Source organism: Zingiber officinale, chromosome 8A (genome assembly GCF_018446385.1).
Source record: "Zingiber officinale cultivar Zhangliang chromosome 8A, Zo_v1.1, whole genome shotgun sequence".
NCBI classification, from domain to species: Eukaryota; Viridiplantae; Streptophyta; class Magnoliopsida; order Zingiberales; family Zingiberaceae; genus Zingiber; species Zingiber officinale.
In genome coordinates this window covers 21,370,056-21,386,447 of record NC_056000.1, presented here as the reverse complement: position 1 = coordinate 21,386,447, position 16,392 = coordinate 21,370,056, and the positions used below count along the sequence as shown (strand labels likewise).

Genomic DNA, 16,392 nt, shown 5'->3' with positions numbered 1-16,392 from the left:
TTTGGCAGAGGGTCCTTCAAGATGGCCTCTGAGAATTGACGATTGACCCGCTCGGGCGAAGCGTCCGCTCGGGGGGCTTTGCCTTTTCTGTTATCCCACATTGGTACTTCATCTGACGAAGAGCCTCTATCGCGATTAGCTGCTGCGGCTTCAGGAGGAGTGCGGAAGAGAGCTCGATGGAAGGGAACTGTGGCCTATGGTACTTCCGCTCGGCCACCTGATGCTGATGTAGCTTGCTGCTCAGGCCGCTCGGCTGGGGCCTTCTGTTTTTATTCCACAAGCTTAGCAACCCTTAACTTGATCAGAGCGTCGAGTTCCTCCGTGGAAAGCGTTACCGTAAGCTGTCGTCCAGCCTCGTCCATTGCTTCCGTTCGGATGCAGGAGTGTTCCCACAGACGGCGCCAAATTGATCCTGTCCGAAAGTTGAATCAACGGACGCTGGGCACGTGGCGCTCTCCGGTTGCTGACGTGGGTCTTCGAATGCTGGTGCGAACTTCCGGCGATCCTGCAAAGAAGTCGGGCCGGGAAGGGGTTCCCGGCGGCGACCCTCCGACGCTCAAGTCAGGCAAGCTAACAGTGAAGAAGTGACTGTCAAAATTGTAGAACGCGTACCTCCGGCGAAGTATAAGGCTCTTTATATAAAGCGGTGAAAGAGCTCACGCACACCTACCGAGGCAAATACGTGTCATTAGCCCATACCTCGGTATGTGTTTGTCAGAAAGCTTACCTGACACCATACTGCTACAGTCCAGGCACGTCTTCGATGGGACAGCAGAACACCTTGCTGCCAGATTTAGAGTATGGCCTAGTCATAGGACTTGACAGTTATCATAAGATATTCCTTGTCCTTCTCTCCCTACTCCATGCCGGGGCGTCCGACCGGCCGGCACTCATCTCCCGTCCGGTCAGCCGACATTCATCTCTCGTCCGGTCAGCCGGCACTCATCTCACGTCCGACCGGCCGGCACTCACATCACGTCCGGCCCTCCATATGCATCGGTATGCTAGGGAGATCCTCGGTAAGGTGCTATGTGGGAACTGCTAGCAGTATGTTACCTTATGTCTATGGCTGAGCATGACTTCCGCTCGGCCCTTCGTTACTGTTCAATTGAGCGCCGGAACCCCGACTCCTGTCGGGGCGCCTATCGCCATCGGTTATTCACCGGTCGGCCGGCCGGGAGGTCGGCCCATCCTTCTCCGGTCCGCCGACCGGCCCGCCTGACCCTTTGACTTCCACGTGGCGTTGACCCCTCAAAATGGGGGTCCCCTGTTCTAACCGCCGGATCACCAATCTTTGAAATAAATGTTTAATCATATTCTGTAATATAGTTTAACTTCTAAAGAACACATCGGTTGAACTTGGAGTAAAAATGTTAAGTTTCGTTTTCAATCCAAGTTTAACTTCTGAAGAGCAACTTGGATTAATAATGTTAAGCATCGTTTGCAATCCTAGTTTAACTTCAGTAGAGCACATAGGTAGCTAGGAAAAGTTCTGTGCTTGTACAAAATTTTTATACAGGGGAACAGAATGGAATCCAGATGTAGCAACCAACAGAGTCTTCCTGCAAAATAGAGTTAACACATAGCAGATAATAAATAACTTTGATAGCCTTCGGATTGGCCGGTTCTGATTTCAGATTTCCTCCGGAAACCTTAGGTCAAACCGACACCTACTGTTCCCTCATAGGGGAGCGCGTCCTCATCTACTCCTTTCAGGAGAAGTTACATATTGCCAGACCGGTCCTCCAGATCGACTGGACTTTTGCTTAGCGTCCGATGCTTTCTGTCTTCATGCTAGACGTCCGCTCCACGACCAGTCTAGACTTTTACCGGCCCGCGACCATCACGATTTCAACCTTGAGTCCCCGACTCTAGGATTTTGCCCAAAGCGCTCGACCCGCCAAGAATTTTTGCCTAGGGTTATCACCCCCTATAACTTAGGGTTACCATCCCTTAAGATTTTTTACCTGTATAACTGCATGTAAACTTATTAGATTATAAATAACTTTAACTTTGAATTATTTTCATTATTAAAATCTAAATTCGATCGTCTAATATTTCTCGTACCAATAATGATTTTTTTTATTAATTTTATAAGGATTCCGTTTAATTTTATTAGAAAAAATTGTCATTAAATAAAATAGACACCGACACATTATACAGCTTGCATCCATTATTATGGATTCTTACAGCCCCACATGACCACAAAAGAAGAAGATGAAAGTTTCATTTTCAAAAGGAAAATAAGTTGCGGATATCGACAAGTTAACAATTTGTCGGTAAGATCTCGACTCCTCGCAGCATGACAGAGCTCGATATAGGTTAGATCTTGTTCCGTATCGTATGCTAAAGACGAGGCCATATCATATCGGGTTCAACTAAGTCTTCGGCTAGACTAAACGACAATATTTGGCTCATGAGTTATGTTTGACATAACCTATTCTCTAAATCATGCCGTATTGTATGACATAAACCTAATTCAAGCATAAACTTTTTTTTTATAGTCCTTTACGAGAATAATTTCATTAACCTAGCATATAAATTAAATTTATATTTAAGGATTTTAAAGTTTAGGGAGATAGAAATAAAAAAAAAGGGATGGATGAAGAAAAAAACTAAAGATTGTCACTAAACAAAACTATAACGTTAGAATTTATATTTAGATTAGCATTTACTTTAAAAAAAATTATATATAAAAATTATTTAAAAAATTGATCCGACCTTTTTATTTTTAAATTTTAAAAAAAAAAATACCAGAGATGGGGCCTGTCCGTCGGCCCCACTTTGACCACTCCCGGATCGGCTCGGGTTCCTTAAACATTAAGCCAGCTAAGAGAATCCCACGAGTAAAAGTAAATAAAATAGAAGAAGGGGGAAAATACGTTTCTTTTAATCAACGGACGTCTTGCCTGTTGTTATTATAAATGTACATTATAGCTTTCTATTTTATTGTCAATTAAAACATTAAATGCGATTTATTAAATTATTGATTTTTTTAAATATCTCATTTGGTATGTGTTTTAATTCGTAGAAACTAAATTTTTTATTTTATTTTATCTTTACGCATCCATTCGCATCCTGTTTTATAAGTCATTTTAGGTCTCTCTTTCTAAAGTAGAAGGTTGTCGATTCTAATTTTATATATCTTTTTAGATTTTGATGCACTTCAATTTAATCTTCCAAATTGAAGATTTTAAATATCATAACAATTAATTAATTACTTTTTTGGCCTCCCATTTAGATTTTCAAAATTAAATTATCTATCTTAGTCCCACATTTATATATTTTTTAAAAAATCTTCATTAATATGAACCTATAATCATGTGAATTGATCCTGGAGCCATGATATCGTGATAAAATATTCAGGTTGTCATCCAGTCATATGTAGTTCGAACTCCGCTTAATGATTTATCCTGATAATTGGTGGAAAACTTCTATGAAATTTTTTATTTATTTTATTTTAAAAATAAATTAAATAAAAAAGAAAAAAATAATAAAAGGTTTGTTCTTTGATTTTTTTTTTTTTAAGGAGATTGGAGCATGACCTAGTTTATCTTCAACCCGACCTTAGTTGATCATTAGAATAATCACCACAAGTAATCGACCATATGTGATCACATAATATGTGAATCTATGACTATTGATTCGGTTTAGAATTGGAAGTAACTTGAATATTTAGTTTTAAAATAATCATTATATAAATTGGCAAGAAATTATAAAAAAAAAACAGTTCATGCTACTTACTAATCACAAGGCATCAAATTTTAATGTCTCTAAAGTTGGTTCGAGCTGTTTTAATGTTTTAATCATTTCGAACTGATTTAGAATACAACTACTAAATCTAAGGAGTAGGTAGTATTAAAAAAAATGAATAAAGTATTAATACATTCGAAATTATTTAAATATTTTTCAAAGTTTCTATTTTGGAATAGAAATGCCATTTTTTTGTTTAAATGTTTTTTTTTATAAAGGTAAATTGGATATTAGTTTTTTTGGACAAGTTAAATTTTTTTTTTGATAAATTAGGTAACGCAGTTTTCAAATCAGATACATAAATTTAAAAATTATGTATGTAATTCATTTAGTTCTTTTAATTATATTTAATTATATTGATATATTAAATTTTCAGTTTTTATACAGGTCATATCGAGAATAATGTATTCTATTTTTGATTCAATAAATTGTCGAAGTTTTTTTAAATAAAAAACAAAGCTCAAATTACATCTTTCCTTCCTGACAACCTCTCATCTCCTTCTGGGGCACGTTCCATCCGACGGTTGGCATGCGATGCCAACTAACCCCCGACCCAACTCGGCACCTCTCTATTTAAAAGTTAAAACCTTCTCCTTTACTTCCCAGGGAAGAGAAGACACTTCATCTTTTCCCCTGCCCAGCCTTTTCCTTCTCATACTCGATCCTTTCCCAATCCCTAGATGGATCTCCCCAACGGAGCTGCCGACGCCATTTTGGGCGACCTCTGCCTCAATGCCCCCGCGGATCCCCTCAATTGGGGCGCAGTAGCGGCGGCGTCGGCGGGGAGCCACCTGGAGGAGGTGAAGAGGATGACGGAGGAGTTCCGCCGGCCGTCGGTGCGGATCGAGGGCGCCGCGCTCACGATTTCGCAGGTGGCGGCGGTGGCCGCCTCGGCGGAGGTGAAGGTGGAGCTGTCGGAGGCGAAGAGGGAGGGCGTGCAGGCGAGCAGCCAGTGGGTGGTCGACAGCTTGAGCAAGGGCAAGGACAGCTACGGCATCACCACCGGATTCGGGGCCACTTCCCACAGGAGGACCAAGGAAGGCGTCGCCTTGCAGAACGAGCTCATTAGGTCACCCATTTATCCTCTCTCTCTCTCCCTCCCCATTAATTTGATAGTTTTTCATCAAATCTCGAACTCATCTAACTGCATCATGAACTTCTGCAAGTTGATTGTGAATTTGACTAAATCATCCAAAACAATTTCGGCGAGAAATAGATACCCAGATTTTTCAAATCGTCCATTCTTTTATGTTCGAGTTAAAAGGACTAAACTACAAGTTTGAATAGTCAACTTGAAGCAAGTGGGAGAGTTGAAATCATGCTCCAGCCTGTGCATTGGTTGTCACCCATTTTATTTAGGTCATCATCCTCATAGCTGTTCTTCATTTTTTTTTTTCCCCCACCCAAATCGATAGGGAGAAGAGTCTTTGTTTTTTTATTATAATCAGTCAGCTTATGACCAGATCCACATGATTTGTTCAGCAATAAGTGAAGAAAAAGATGCACCGACGAGAACGGCCGACCAAACCCAATAAAGTGGAGAGAGAAAATTCAAGAAGCATGTCCTTGTCAAATTTTATATGGTTGCGTTCGGTTCAAGGGACTCCAAATGCGTCGCCTCACCTCCATTATTCTGCTAGCGTGAATGTTTACTTGTGAATGAATATGTGATCCAATGATTCAGGCACACAATAAGTTGCAGATGAACCAATTTTGACTATCTCCTATGATTTTGTCTGCTTTATAAGAAGACAATTTTTTCTCTCCAGATTTCATCTCTCTCCTGGAGGCGTTTCACTTATTTACTATTTGTTTATTCATAGAACTCATTATTTCATGAACGGAGATTAAGTATCAGTCTAGAAGATTATACTATGTTATATAGTAAATTCAATAATTTTCTGTAGTTGATTTTGGTAGTTTGAGCACGAGATTTTTTGGGATTTGCCGTGCAGATTCCTCAATGTCGGAATATTCGGCTCCCGGCTAGACGCTGGCCACACGCTGCCGTCCACCGCAGCCAGGGCGGCTATGCTCGTCCGCATCAACACGCTTCTCCAGGGCTTCTCTGGGATCAGGTTCGAACTCCTCGAGGCCATAGCTAGCCTCTTGAACTCCGGCGTCACCCCTTGCCTTCCCCTCCGGGGTACCATCACCGCCTCAGGCGATCTCGTGCCCCTTTCCTACATCGCTGGACTCCTCACCGGCCGTCCTAACGCCAAGGCGCTCGCGCCAAGCGGTGAGCCCATCGACGCGGCTGAGGCCTTCCGCCGTGCCGGCATCACCCACGGCTTCTTCGAGCTGCAGCCCAAAGAGGGCCTTGCGCTGGTCAACGGCACGTCCGTCGGCTCCGGCCTCGCTTCACTCGTGCTCTACGACGCCAACATCCTCGCTCTCCTCGCGGAGGTGCTCTCCGCTGTGTTCTGCGAGGTGATGCAAGGGAAGCCCGAGTTCACAGATCACTTGACCCACAAGCTCAAGCACCACCCGGGGCAGATCGAGGCGGCCGCCATCATGGAGCACGTCCTCGCCGGAAGCGCCTTCCTCAAGCTCGCCGAGAAGCTCCACGAACAGGACCCCCTACAGAAGCCGAAGCAGGACCGGTACGCCCTTCGCACATCCCCCCAATGGCTCGGCCCTCAAATCGAGGTCCTCCGAGCTGCCACGCGCTCCATCGAACGCGAGATCAACTCCGTCAACGACAACCCCCTAATCGACGTCTCGCGTAACAAGGTCCTCCACGGTGGTAACTTCCAGGGCACACCTATTGGCGTCTCCATGGATAACGTTCGCCTCGCCGTCGCCGCCATCGGTAAGCTCATGTTCGCACAGTTCTCCGAGCTTGTCAACGACTTCTACAACAACGGCTTGCCCTCCAACCTCACGGGCGGTCGGAATCCCAGCCTCGATTACGGCTTCAAGGGCGCCGAGATCGCCATGGCCTCCTACTGCTCCGAGCTCCAATTCCTCGGCAACCCTGTCACTACGCACGTGCAGAGCGCGGAGCAGCACAACCAGGACGTGAACTCCCTGGGGCTCATCTCTGCCAGAAAGACGGCGGAGGCTATCGACATCCTCAAGCTAATGTCCGCCACCTACTTGGTTGCCCTCTGCCAAGCCATCGACCTACGACACCTGGAGGAGAACCTGAAGAACGCCGTGAAGAACACCGTCAGCCAAGCGTCCAAGCGGGTGCTCACCACCGGCCCCACCGGCGAGCTCCACCCCGCGCGGTTCTGCGAGAAGGACTTGCTCACGGCCGTCGACCGCGAGCACGTCTTCAGCTACATCGACGACCCCTGCAGCTCGACGTACGCATTGCTGCCGAAGCTGAGGGCGGTGCTGGTGGAGCACGCGCTCGGCAACGTCGAGAAGGAGAGCGAGCACAGCACCTCCATCTTCCAAAAGATCCTGGATTTGGAGGAGGAACTCAAGGCGGTGCTGCCCAAGGAGGTGGAGGCAGCCCGGGCCGCTGTCGAAAATGGCAGCGCAGCTATAGAGAATCGGATTAAGGAGTGCCGGTCCTATCCCTTGTACTGCTTGGTGAGGAAGGAGGTCGGGGCGGCGTTCCTCACCGGGGAAAAAGTGCGGTCCCCCGGGGAGGAGTTCGAAAAGGTGTTTTCGGCGATCAACGGAGGACTTCTCGTCGGGCCTCTTCTCGAGTGTCTGAAGGAGTGGGATGGTGCCCCACTTCCCATCTGTTAGGAAATCGGTTTGTGAAACTAGTCGTGTAAGTGTTATTGTTCCATTCTTCCCATTGTCGTCACCCTAAGAGCATCCATAATAATGGGAGCTCCTTTGTGATGCTCTAAGAACATTTGTTATTTTTTTTTCTCTGTAATTCTCTGTAACTTGTTCCAGTAACGAACTAGAAGTTTGTAGAAAAAAAAAAACTTGTGTTTTCCTTAGAGCATCCATAATAACTTACCTCATTAATTAAATATCTTACTATTTAAATACTTCAAATCTCATAATCAAATATCCCCTCAACTAAATATTATAGGTTTTATCTATCAAATATTTTACTCTCAAATATCTCAAATTATATAATAAAATATTATTATCCCTTATGGGATCCATTTGCATACCACCTATCATGAAATCGGTAAAAATTTATGCCCGGTGATTATTATTCACCTCTCAAATATTCCCCATAATGGGAGATATTTGAGAGGGAGGGATATTTGGAGAAATATCTCTTCCAAATATACCTCATTGAAGATGCCCTTATTGTTTCTGTGATTTGATCCATTAAAGAACTCGAAGTTTAACTCTTGTTAGCCACTTCCACATCATTTTTCAAATATTTTACTATTCAAATATCTCAACTTTCACAATGAAATATCTCCACTTCCATACCATTTTGGTGGGACACATCAGATTTAATTAAATTAAAAAACCCATCACTTTGGTGGGCCCCACAAGAGAAGATCACCAAGCACAAATTTATGCCTGATGATTTCCAATATCCCTCAAATATCCCTCACAATAAGAAATATTTGAAGAGGGATATTTGAAAAAATATCCTCTCCAAATATTCTCCATTGGAGATGCTCTTATTGGATTCTTAGCAACATGCAATCATTGTCTAATTCCAAGATTCTTGAACTTCAGTGGAGAAGCTTCCTGTCCAGAGTGGCGCAAAAGCGTTCAATGGCCCCTTAAAGAAACTCTTAGGGATCCTTGAACTATGTCTACACTTCCAAATCCAAAAATCTATCTCAAAACTAGGAAATTGGGTTTGATAAAATAACCTCGAAACAACACCAAAATACTAATCACCAAATGACTAAATATAAGACTGTAAACGAATCAAACGTTCATGAATAAATTTGATGTTCAATTTCATAAGAGCTTGTTTATGTTCATTAATATATATAAGATTAATTAAATAAACAAACTTAAACAGTTCGTTAAGCTAAACAAACAAGCTTGAACACTATATGTTCAGCTTGTTAACATTTATGAACAATATTCATGAATAACGTTCGTGAACAATATTCACGAACAACATTCATAAACAATATTCACGAACCATATTCATTAATAAAACTCTTTTCAACGTGCTAAATAAATAATAAAATAAAATAAATAAATTTAAATTATCAAATTCAATAACCAATCAAACAACTAAAAATTTCAGACAATCAAACAAATTTGAATTAAAAACTTGATAATATCTAAACAAACTAAAGTTCAAGCCAAACTTGAATTGAAAACTTGATAACATCTAAACGAACCAAACTCAAATCAAGCTCAAGCCAAGTTTGAATTGAAAGCTTGATAACATCTAAACGAACTAAACTCAAGCCAAACTTAAATTGAGAATTTGATAACATCTAAATAAATCAAGCTCAAGCTTATAAAAAATAAATCAAATCAAGCTTGAACACTCATTTCAAAAGTTTGATTAATTTTAAACTCGGCTCGACTTGATTATCTTATCAAACAAACTTGAACACCCCAAAGCTCAGCTCGTTTACAATCCTAACTAAATAGACCACTAACAATGTGGATGTGCAAAAATGTAACAAAACAGAATAACAGAGCAGAGAAGCATCTAAAGGCTTATATTACAGGAAGGGTTCCATACACGGACATAGTCCATGAAATTCTACTACCCTAGGCATGCACAAATCTTGCTCCACCAATCAAAATGATTCCTGAAGAATTTGTTATCACCAACACTAAATCGCGCAAACATTACATGCAGAATCAGAAACTAAATGGGAGCAAAGTTTGTATGATCTTGGAAGCATCTAACCGTTAGTGGCATGCTTCATTAGCTTGTTTGAACTGCTCGGCTTGCAAAGCAGCAGCAGCGTCTGATATGAGAGCCTCCAAGACCAAACTTTTGATCTCCCAAGCAGTGTAGGGGAAGCCAGGCCGAGAATAAGCATTGAGGAGAGCAGCACTGGATTGCTTCACTAATTTGAAGAAGACACTTCCACCAATGTCATCATTCCGCTGTGTTGCCTCTAACAAAGTTAAGCCCGGTTCATATCTCTCCAGCAACATTGACCCAAAAACTTTAGAGACAGATGAATCAAGAGGGACCATGTTGGGCCATGGTTCTCTTCCACTGCTCCAGAATCTAAGAGAACTTGCTAAGTTAGTTTATCACAAAAATATGAAACAAAATGTCAATATAAGGTCTTTCATGATACACCATCAGAGTTTATAAAGGGTATGACAGTTGAAATTCCCTAATGCTTTTAAGCATTCAAACCTTCTACATGCATTATAGGATATGTTATCAAAATCAAAATGAGAAGCAATGAATAAAGTGAGTGTTGTTTTACAAAAATCTTTACACTAGTATTTTGCAGATTGAAAAAATGAAATAACTAGAACGTAAGGTTTGGTCTATATTATAACAAAATAGAGAGCATATTTCCTAATTCATGTTTGATTCAATGGAGCATCCACCTATACGCTTTATCATATGAGATCCAAGTCCCCGGGGCATGGTGTCGCGGTAGGACATTCAGATTGTCACCCAACCCGCGGTTCGATCCCCAGCTACGGCGTATTTGCAGGAATTTTCCTCCAAATGAGGAGCGCAATCAAAGAATGTTGGGCGTCTGGGTTGGCTGCCTCGCACGTTTCCCGATTTACCCTAGTAGCCGGTGGAACACTTCCGTGGGGCTGGACCGGTCACCCTAGAGATAGTCAATGAGACTAACTGGGATTATCATTTTTTTTTTATCATATGAAATCCAAAGTAGGAGGTTTGAAACATAATCAATGGATGTATCTATTAGAGAGAAAAAAATCTACCTTGCTAATTACCTTTCCATCTAAAGTGAAAAAAAAAAGAATTTACAAATATTGAAGTGTTGTCATCCAAGCATAGCTAATAGCTTAGATGCCAGCATTTTGCAATTTCTTCCTTTGGGTCTCACATCAAAATCTATTTCACTAATTTTTTTAGTTGACACCATATATTCAGCTTACGTCAACTAATTCTGGGAGTGACCAGCTCGGCCTCATTGAAGTTTTCCATCGGCCACTAAAGTAAATCGGGAAGCGCTCGCAGCAGGCAGTCCATCAGCCTAGCATTCTTATGTCAATTGCTCATCGGCCTATTTCATTGATTGCACTGGGACTCGATCCTTAGATGTCTAGGAAACTGAGAAGGTGCCCTGCCGATGCACCATTGCCCCAAGGGCAAAATTTATTTCACTATTATAGCAAAAAGTGATTATGCTCACCCCAAACGCCCCTCACAGTCCAGCCCCACTATTTCACTATTGTTTCATATAATTATGACAAGCGATGGAGTTGACCATACTAGTAGGGATCTGATATTCATGTATCTAAGTCACCACTTACATTCTGCTATCTTGACAATACAAAATAGAATATGGTTTCTCTATATGTTCTCTTAAAGTGTGAAGTGATTTTGTTACAGTTTCCTTCCAATAAAATGTTTTTGTTGCATTAACATCACAGATATTAATCCTGTGATGGTCTTGTTATAGCATTTCCTATAGCAATTTGCGCCATTTTCGCTTTGTCACAAAGTTATCAGTGACAAAACCATCTGTAGCAGTTGCTGTGATGAAATTTTCCATCAAAATTGAGTATTAGTGTCAGATATGAAATCATCAGCAGTGCCTTTTGTCATCACAAAAGACCAAATTTTTTTTGCATTGAACTACAAAGTGGTCAACATGTGGATTTTGTAATATGGACAAACTCTTCATTGTAAGATACAAGGAGAGTAAGATGAGTTCTTACTACCATAGATATCTCAGAAATGGGGAGAAGGATATAGAAGTAGTAGGGCTAGAGATAATAGATGAGATGTGAAGGTGCAGCATAGACGATATGATTAGAAAGCAATGCCTATGGTCAAGGAAACTAGTGGTTTCTTAAGAGGAAAATTGAAAAACTAATATCTAGCAGCTCATGGAAAAGGTGAGAAGAACCCCATAAGGCAAGGTAAAGATATGAAAAAGGATCAATAAAATAGGTGGTTTAGAAATGATAGTCGATCAATAATCATGGATCAAACATTGATGATGTAGATGGTCCATGCAAACAAGAAGACCAGACGGCTAAAGATTGGCAAGTTTAACAATAACTAGACAAGTGCATTGTGAATGTTATCAAGGCAACTGCATATTGTATTTGCCATGAAGATACCATGAGCTGAGTGAGCATGGCAGACTGCACATGCACATTATTTTCAATTGGTTGATTTCCCTTGGATTTTTTACCTCGAAAGAAACAATAGATAGACTAGTAAACTATAGTTTTACAACAAGCCTCCCAGATATTTATTAAGGATTATGCTAAAAATAATATAAACTATTAGAAACTAGAACTTGATGCTGCAAATTTATGCTCTAGTAGGAGAGTAGATATGTGTCATTGAAATTTCTAAGAGATCTCAACTGGAGTTATATCTCTCAGTTGAGAATGCAATTTGATCACAAGCACCCAGTAGAGAGAAACAGTTCAAGGATTTTCAATCTCTCCCAACTCACTCTTTAGCATGAAAATATGATAAAACTAGACATCTCTTTCATCCCAAGCTTGTCCCACATATATTTTTTTTGTTTTTGATAGTCCAGTTGTCTAGTGTCTGGGCCTTAGACTCGACTAATCCTGGAGGTGGGTGGCCTTCCCCAGTTCGCCCCCGCGACCAGCAGCCAATTTCCTATATTTTTCATCTCACTGGATGATAATGCCCTGGGATTTGGAGCGTGGGTGCTTGGGAGTCTGCTGAACGTTTTGCTGCTGCACTATGCTTGTCCCACATCTTTGCACCTATAAACTATGACAAATCATCTCCTTCATCCAATCCCATCATACTCTTTGTTTGCTTCTTCCCAACTCCCTTTATGCAACTCTAAAGCTCTAATCAAGCTCCCAGATTCAGACATCTAGACTTGGTTTACCAGGACAGATAATGTTTTCTATATCCTTCCTCTCTTTTTCTGTGTCGACCTCCTGTCTATCTTTCCACACGGTAAACCAACCCTAAGTCCACATCAAGCTAAAACCCTACTGCAACCGTATTATTGCAAGGGGAAAGAACACACGAAAAAGACACATGAACACAAGAAATCACAAAGCTTTCTCTTTCGCGTGCATTGAAACAATCAAAGAGAGAGATTTAGGGTTATTGGACGTACTGGGGAGTGCATCTTCCAGTGGGTCTGACGTAGAGATAGCCGGGCATTCTCGCATCTGTCGTCAATCTGAGGCCTTCCCTTCCGCTAGAAGTGGCTTGAACGCCCAAACCTGCACTACCAAGAAGATAGATGACCGCCAGAGGCAGCAATACGGTCGCCATTCCTTCTCTCTCCGTGCTCACGCCGCTTCAGTACCCCAGATGAAGCCGAGAACACTTTATTTCCGCGCTCTCTCTCTCTCTCTCTCTCTCTCTCTCTCTGCTTCCTCATTTGAATTGACTGGTAGCAATTATTTCGTGGGTCGATTGACAAGAACGCCCTCGAACATTACCAAATTGACTACTTTTGTCCGATTCAAAACTGATACAGTTTCCTGGTGAATTGTGAATCTTCCAAGGTCAATCCAATCCATGACGCTGTTAGATTATGATTCTGAAAATAGATTTTGCTGGATTTTTTTTCCTTTGGAAAAGGATAAATTATATAAATATTGAATAAAGAAAAATATATTCATAAATAATTTACATTAATTTATCAAAAGAATAGTGTAAATTTTTGAATTTATCAAAATACACCACTACGTTAATATTTATTAAAGGACACATTTAATTATATATTTTTTTATTTTATCCCTTATGAGAAATTTAACATTTTATTTTTATTTTTTTACTCTAAATTATATATATATAATCACGATATGTTATAACTGTGCACATCGCATATCAGACTTTTATTAACTAAAAAAATTAATATTTCTTTATATAAATTTCTAATACATAACTATATTCTCTAAATACATTATAATACTCCATAAATATTTAAATTTTTTTATTTTTAATTTTTCTTTTTATTAAACACTATAATTTAATTGAAAAATCTGACCCCTAGCGATAAAATCTTTTAAAAAATAACTTAAAAATTATAACCCAATTGAGAAAACATGAATCCTAAAGACAATCTTTATCATTAGATAAAACGCCCCCGGGCTATGGTGCATATACAGGACATTCAGGTTGTCACCCAAGTATCCGTGGTTCGAGCCCTAGTTATGACGAATTTGCAGGAATTTTTCCTCCAAATAGGACACACAACTAAAAGATGTTGGGCTCTTGGGTTGCCCGCTGCGAGTGCTTCCCGATTAACACTGGTGGCCGGTGGAAAACTTCCATGAGACCGGACCAGTCACCCCAGACTCGATATTACCCAGCCTGGTTAATCTTTTTTTTATCATAAGATAAAGCAGGTCCAACGTGACCCTAAAATGGAACTATATCGAGTTACGATTCATATCAGATCCATGTTTAGCTGATTATTCTAATAATATTTTAACATTTATAAAGAGGTCAAAATAAACAATAGAGGATACCATTGAACTTCTTTCAATATCAGAAATTCATAAGATTTGAAATGGATCTAATTGAACTTGTTTAGGTCGATCAATGAATTTTGATCGAAATCCGCTAATGTACCTATATATGTTCGATTGGACTTATTTCAAGTCTTATAGATTTTTGATATTGCAAGGAAACCAAGGATGTCCTCCATTGTTTATTTCGGCTTCTCTAGACGTGTTAAAATATTATTGAAAGAATCAGTCCAATGTGTGCTTGATATGAATCGTGGACCTGATATGGTTTAGTCCCTAGCGTCATGGTGTCTCGGTAGGACATCCAGATTATTATCCAGGCATCCGCGGTTTGAACTCCAACTACGACGTATTTACAGAAATTTTTTCTTCAAATGATGTTGGGCTTCTGGGTTGAACGCCGTGTGCACTTCTCGATTTACTCTGGTGGCCAGTGGGAAACTTTCGTGGGATCAAACTGGTCATCGCAGAGATAATCGATGAGGCTAACTGATATTATTTAATGGACCTGATATGACTCTATATTATCTCTATATTAACCTGATATGATTTGATATTTAATTGATTATTCGAATCATATTTTAACATAATTGAAAAAATTGAAAAAAATGATAGAGGAGATTAGTCTTTACACCCTCATAAATCTATAAAACCTTACATGAGTCTAATCGGATTACCTATCCATGTCAGACACACAATCTTTTAGCTGATGCATGCTTTGTACAATAGAAATTATACCACAAAGGCATAACTTTCAAAATTACATTACATCCCAAACACAAACTACAAAGTAAGAACAATTTGCAACTGAGTCAAATCTTTGTAAGCTACACTGAATAGTTTAAGAAAATTAATCAAACATCTCAAATAAAGGTACTAAAATACATTGAAATAGATGAACTAATAATAATAATAATCTGGTAAATAGCTTCCAAAGTCCAAAGCACCTATCAAAATAAATGAGAGTGGTAGATGCCTCAAAATGTAGCATAATTAAGCTATAATAAGCTTTTTTATCTCATGAAAAAAGAAACAAATAACTGAGTTCTTGATTGGTTAACTACAACCAAACTTTAAATTAAGTGGGCAAATTTTTCATTTTTTTTTACTAGTGCAGAGTTGATTTTTTATTCAGCAGAGTGTATTTTTAGTTTTCAACCAATGAAAATTGTTTCCAGTTTTTTATCATAGATAACTATTAGCTCCAAGAGCAATATCATTCTTTTTTACTGATAAAGCTACCATACAAGTATTGAATAGCTAAACAACCCAAGTTAACAATAGTTAAGCTGAGGAATGTCTCTAAGTGTGTGTTTGGTTCAAGTTATCATGTATAATCTTGGTTATGTGATTACCAGGTAATCACATAACCAAGATTATGGGAAATAAAACATAACTAAATATTGTTTGGTTCAACCTAAATAATGCAACAAAAACTTGTTTGTTTGAAGATTTTAATGAATACCCTAGTTTAATATTTTACCATATTACCCTCAGTTACAAAACCAACTATAATAATAATATTATTATTATTATTATTATTTTATGTTTTTTTACTTTTCTTTTTCCGGTATATTTTTTTATTTTTTATGTGTTTTTTATTTTTTTTTATGTTTTTATATTATTTATATTATTTTTAAAAAAATTACATTTTTAAAATTTTTATTTTTAATTTTTTTATTTTTATAATTTTTTAAAATTTTAAATTATTTAATTATTTAATTTTTATAAATTTTTTAATTTTTTATTTTTAAAATTTTTAAAATTTTAAAAAATTTTACAATTTTTTAAATTTTACAATTTTTATTTTTTAAATTTATTTTTTAAAAATTATTTATTTAAAAAAAAATTTAAATTTTTTAATTTTATACTTTTTAATATTTTTTTACATTTTTTCTCTTTTTTCATGTTTTTTTTATCGGAGGGTATTTTTGGTAAAAAAAAATTCGTTAACCCTGGAATCAAGAAAAACCTTAGTTTTCTGAGGTTTTTCGATTCCGGGTTGCATGACCCTTTTGCTGACGTGTCGGGCATGGAACATTACTCGGGAATCATCGAATACCTAAACCAAACAAGGTTTTTGTTGATAACCTTTGATGGATAACCAAGGTTATCAAGAATAACCCC

General features: G+C 39.1%; 2 protein-coding genes across 2 annotated transcripts; one reads left to right on the top strand and one right to left on the bottom strand.

Moving 5' to 3' along the window:
- Positions 1-4,330: 4,330 nt before the first annotated feature.
- LOC122007921 (phenylalanine ammonia-lyase 2-like) lies at positions 4,331-7,587 on the top strand. The gene is made up of 2 exons (XM_042563459.1): positions 4,331-4,822; positions 5,709-7,587. The coding sequence occupies exons 1-2, from the start codon at positions 4,434-4,436 to the stop codon at positions 7,456-7,458; spliced, it is 2,139 nt and encodes a 712-aa protein (XP_042419393.1). The 5' UTR covers positions 4,331-4,433; the 3' UTR covers positions 7,459-7,587.
- A 1,712-nt stretch (positions 7,588-9,299) lies between these two features.
- On the bottom strand, positions 9,300-13,161 carry LOC122008262. The gene is made up of 2 exons (XM_042563943.1): positions 12,900-13,161; positions 9,300-9,847 (listed from the first exon to the last, which is right to left on the bottom strand). Exons 1-2 carry the CDS (start codon positions 13,058-13,060, stop codon positions 9,520-9,522), a joined length of 489 nt encoding a protein of 162 aa, XP_042419877.1. The 5' UTR covers positions 13,061-13,161; the 3' UTR covers positions 9,300-9,519.
- Positions 13,162-16,392: the final 3,231 nt, after the last annotated feature.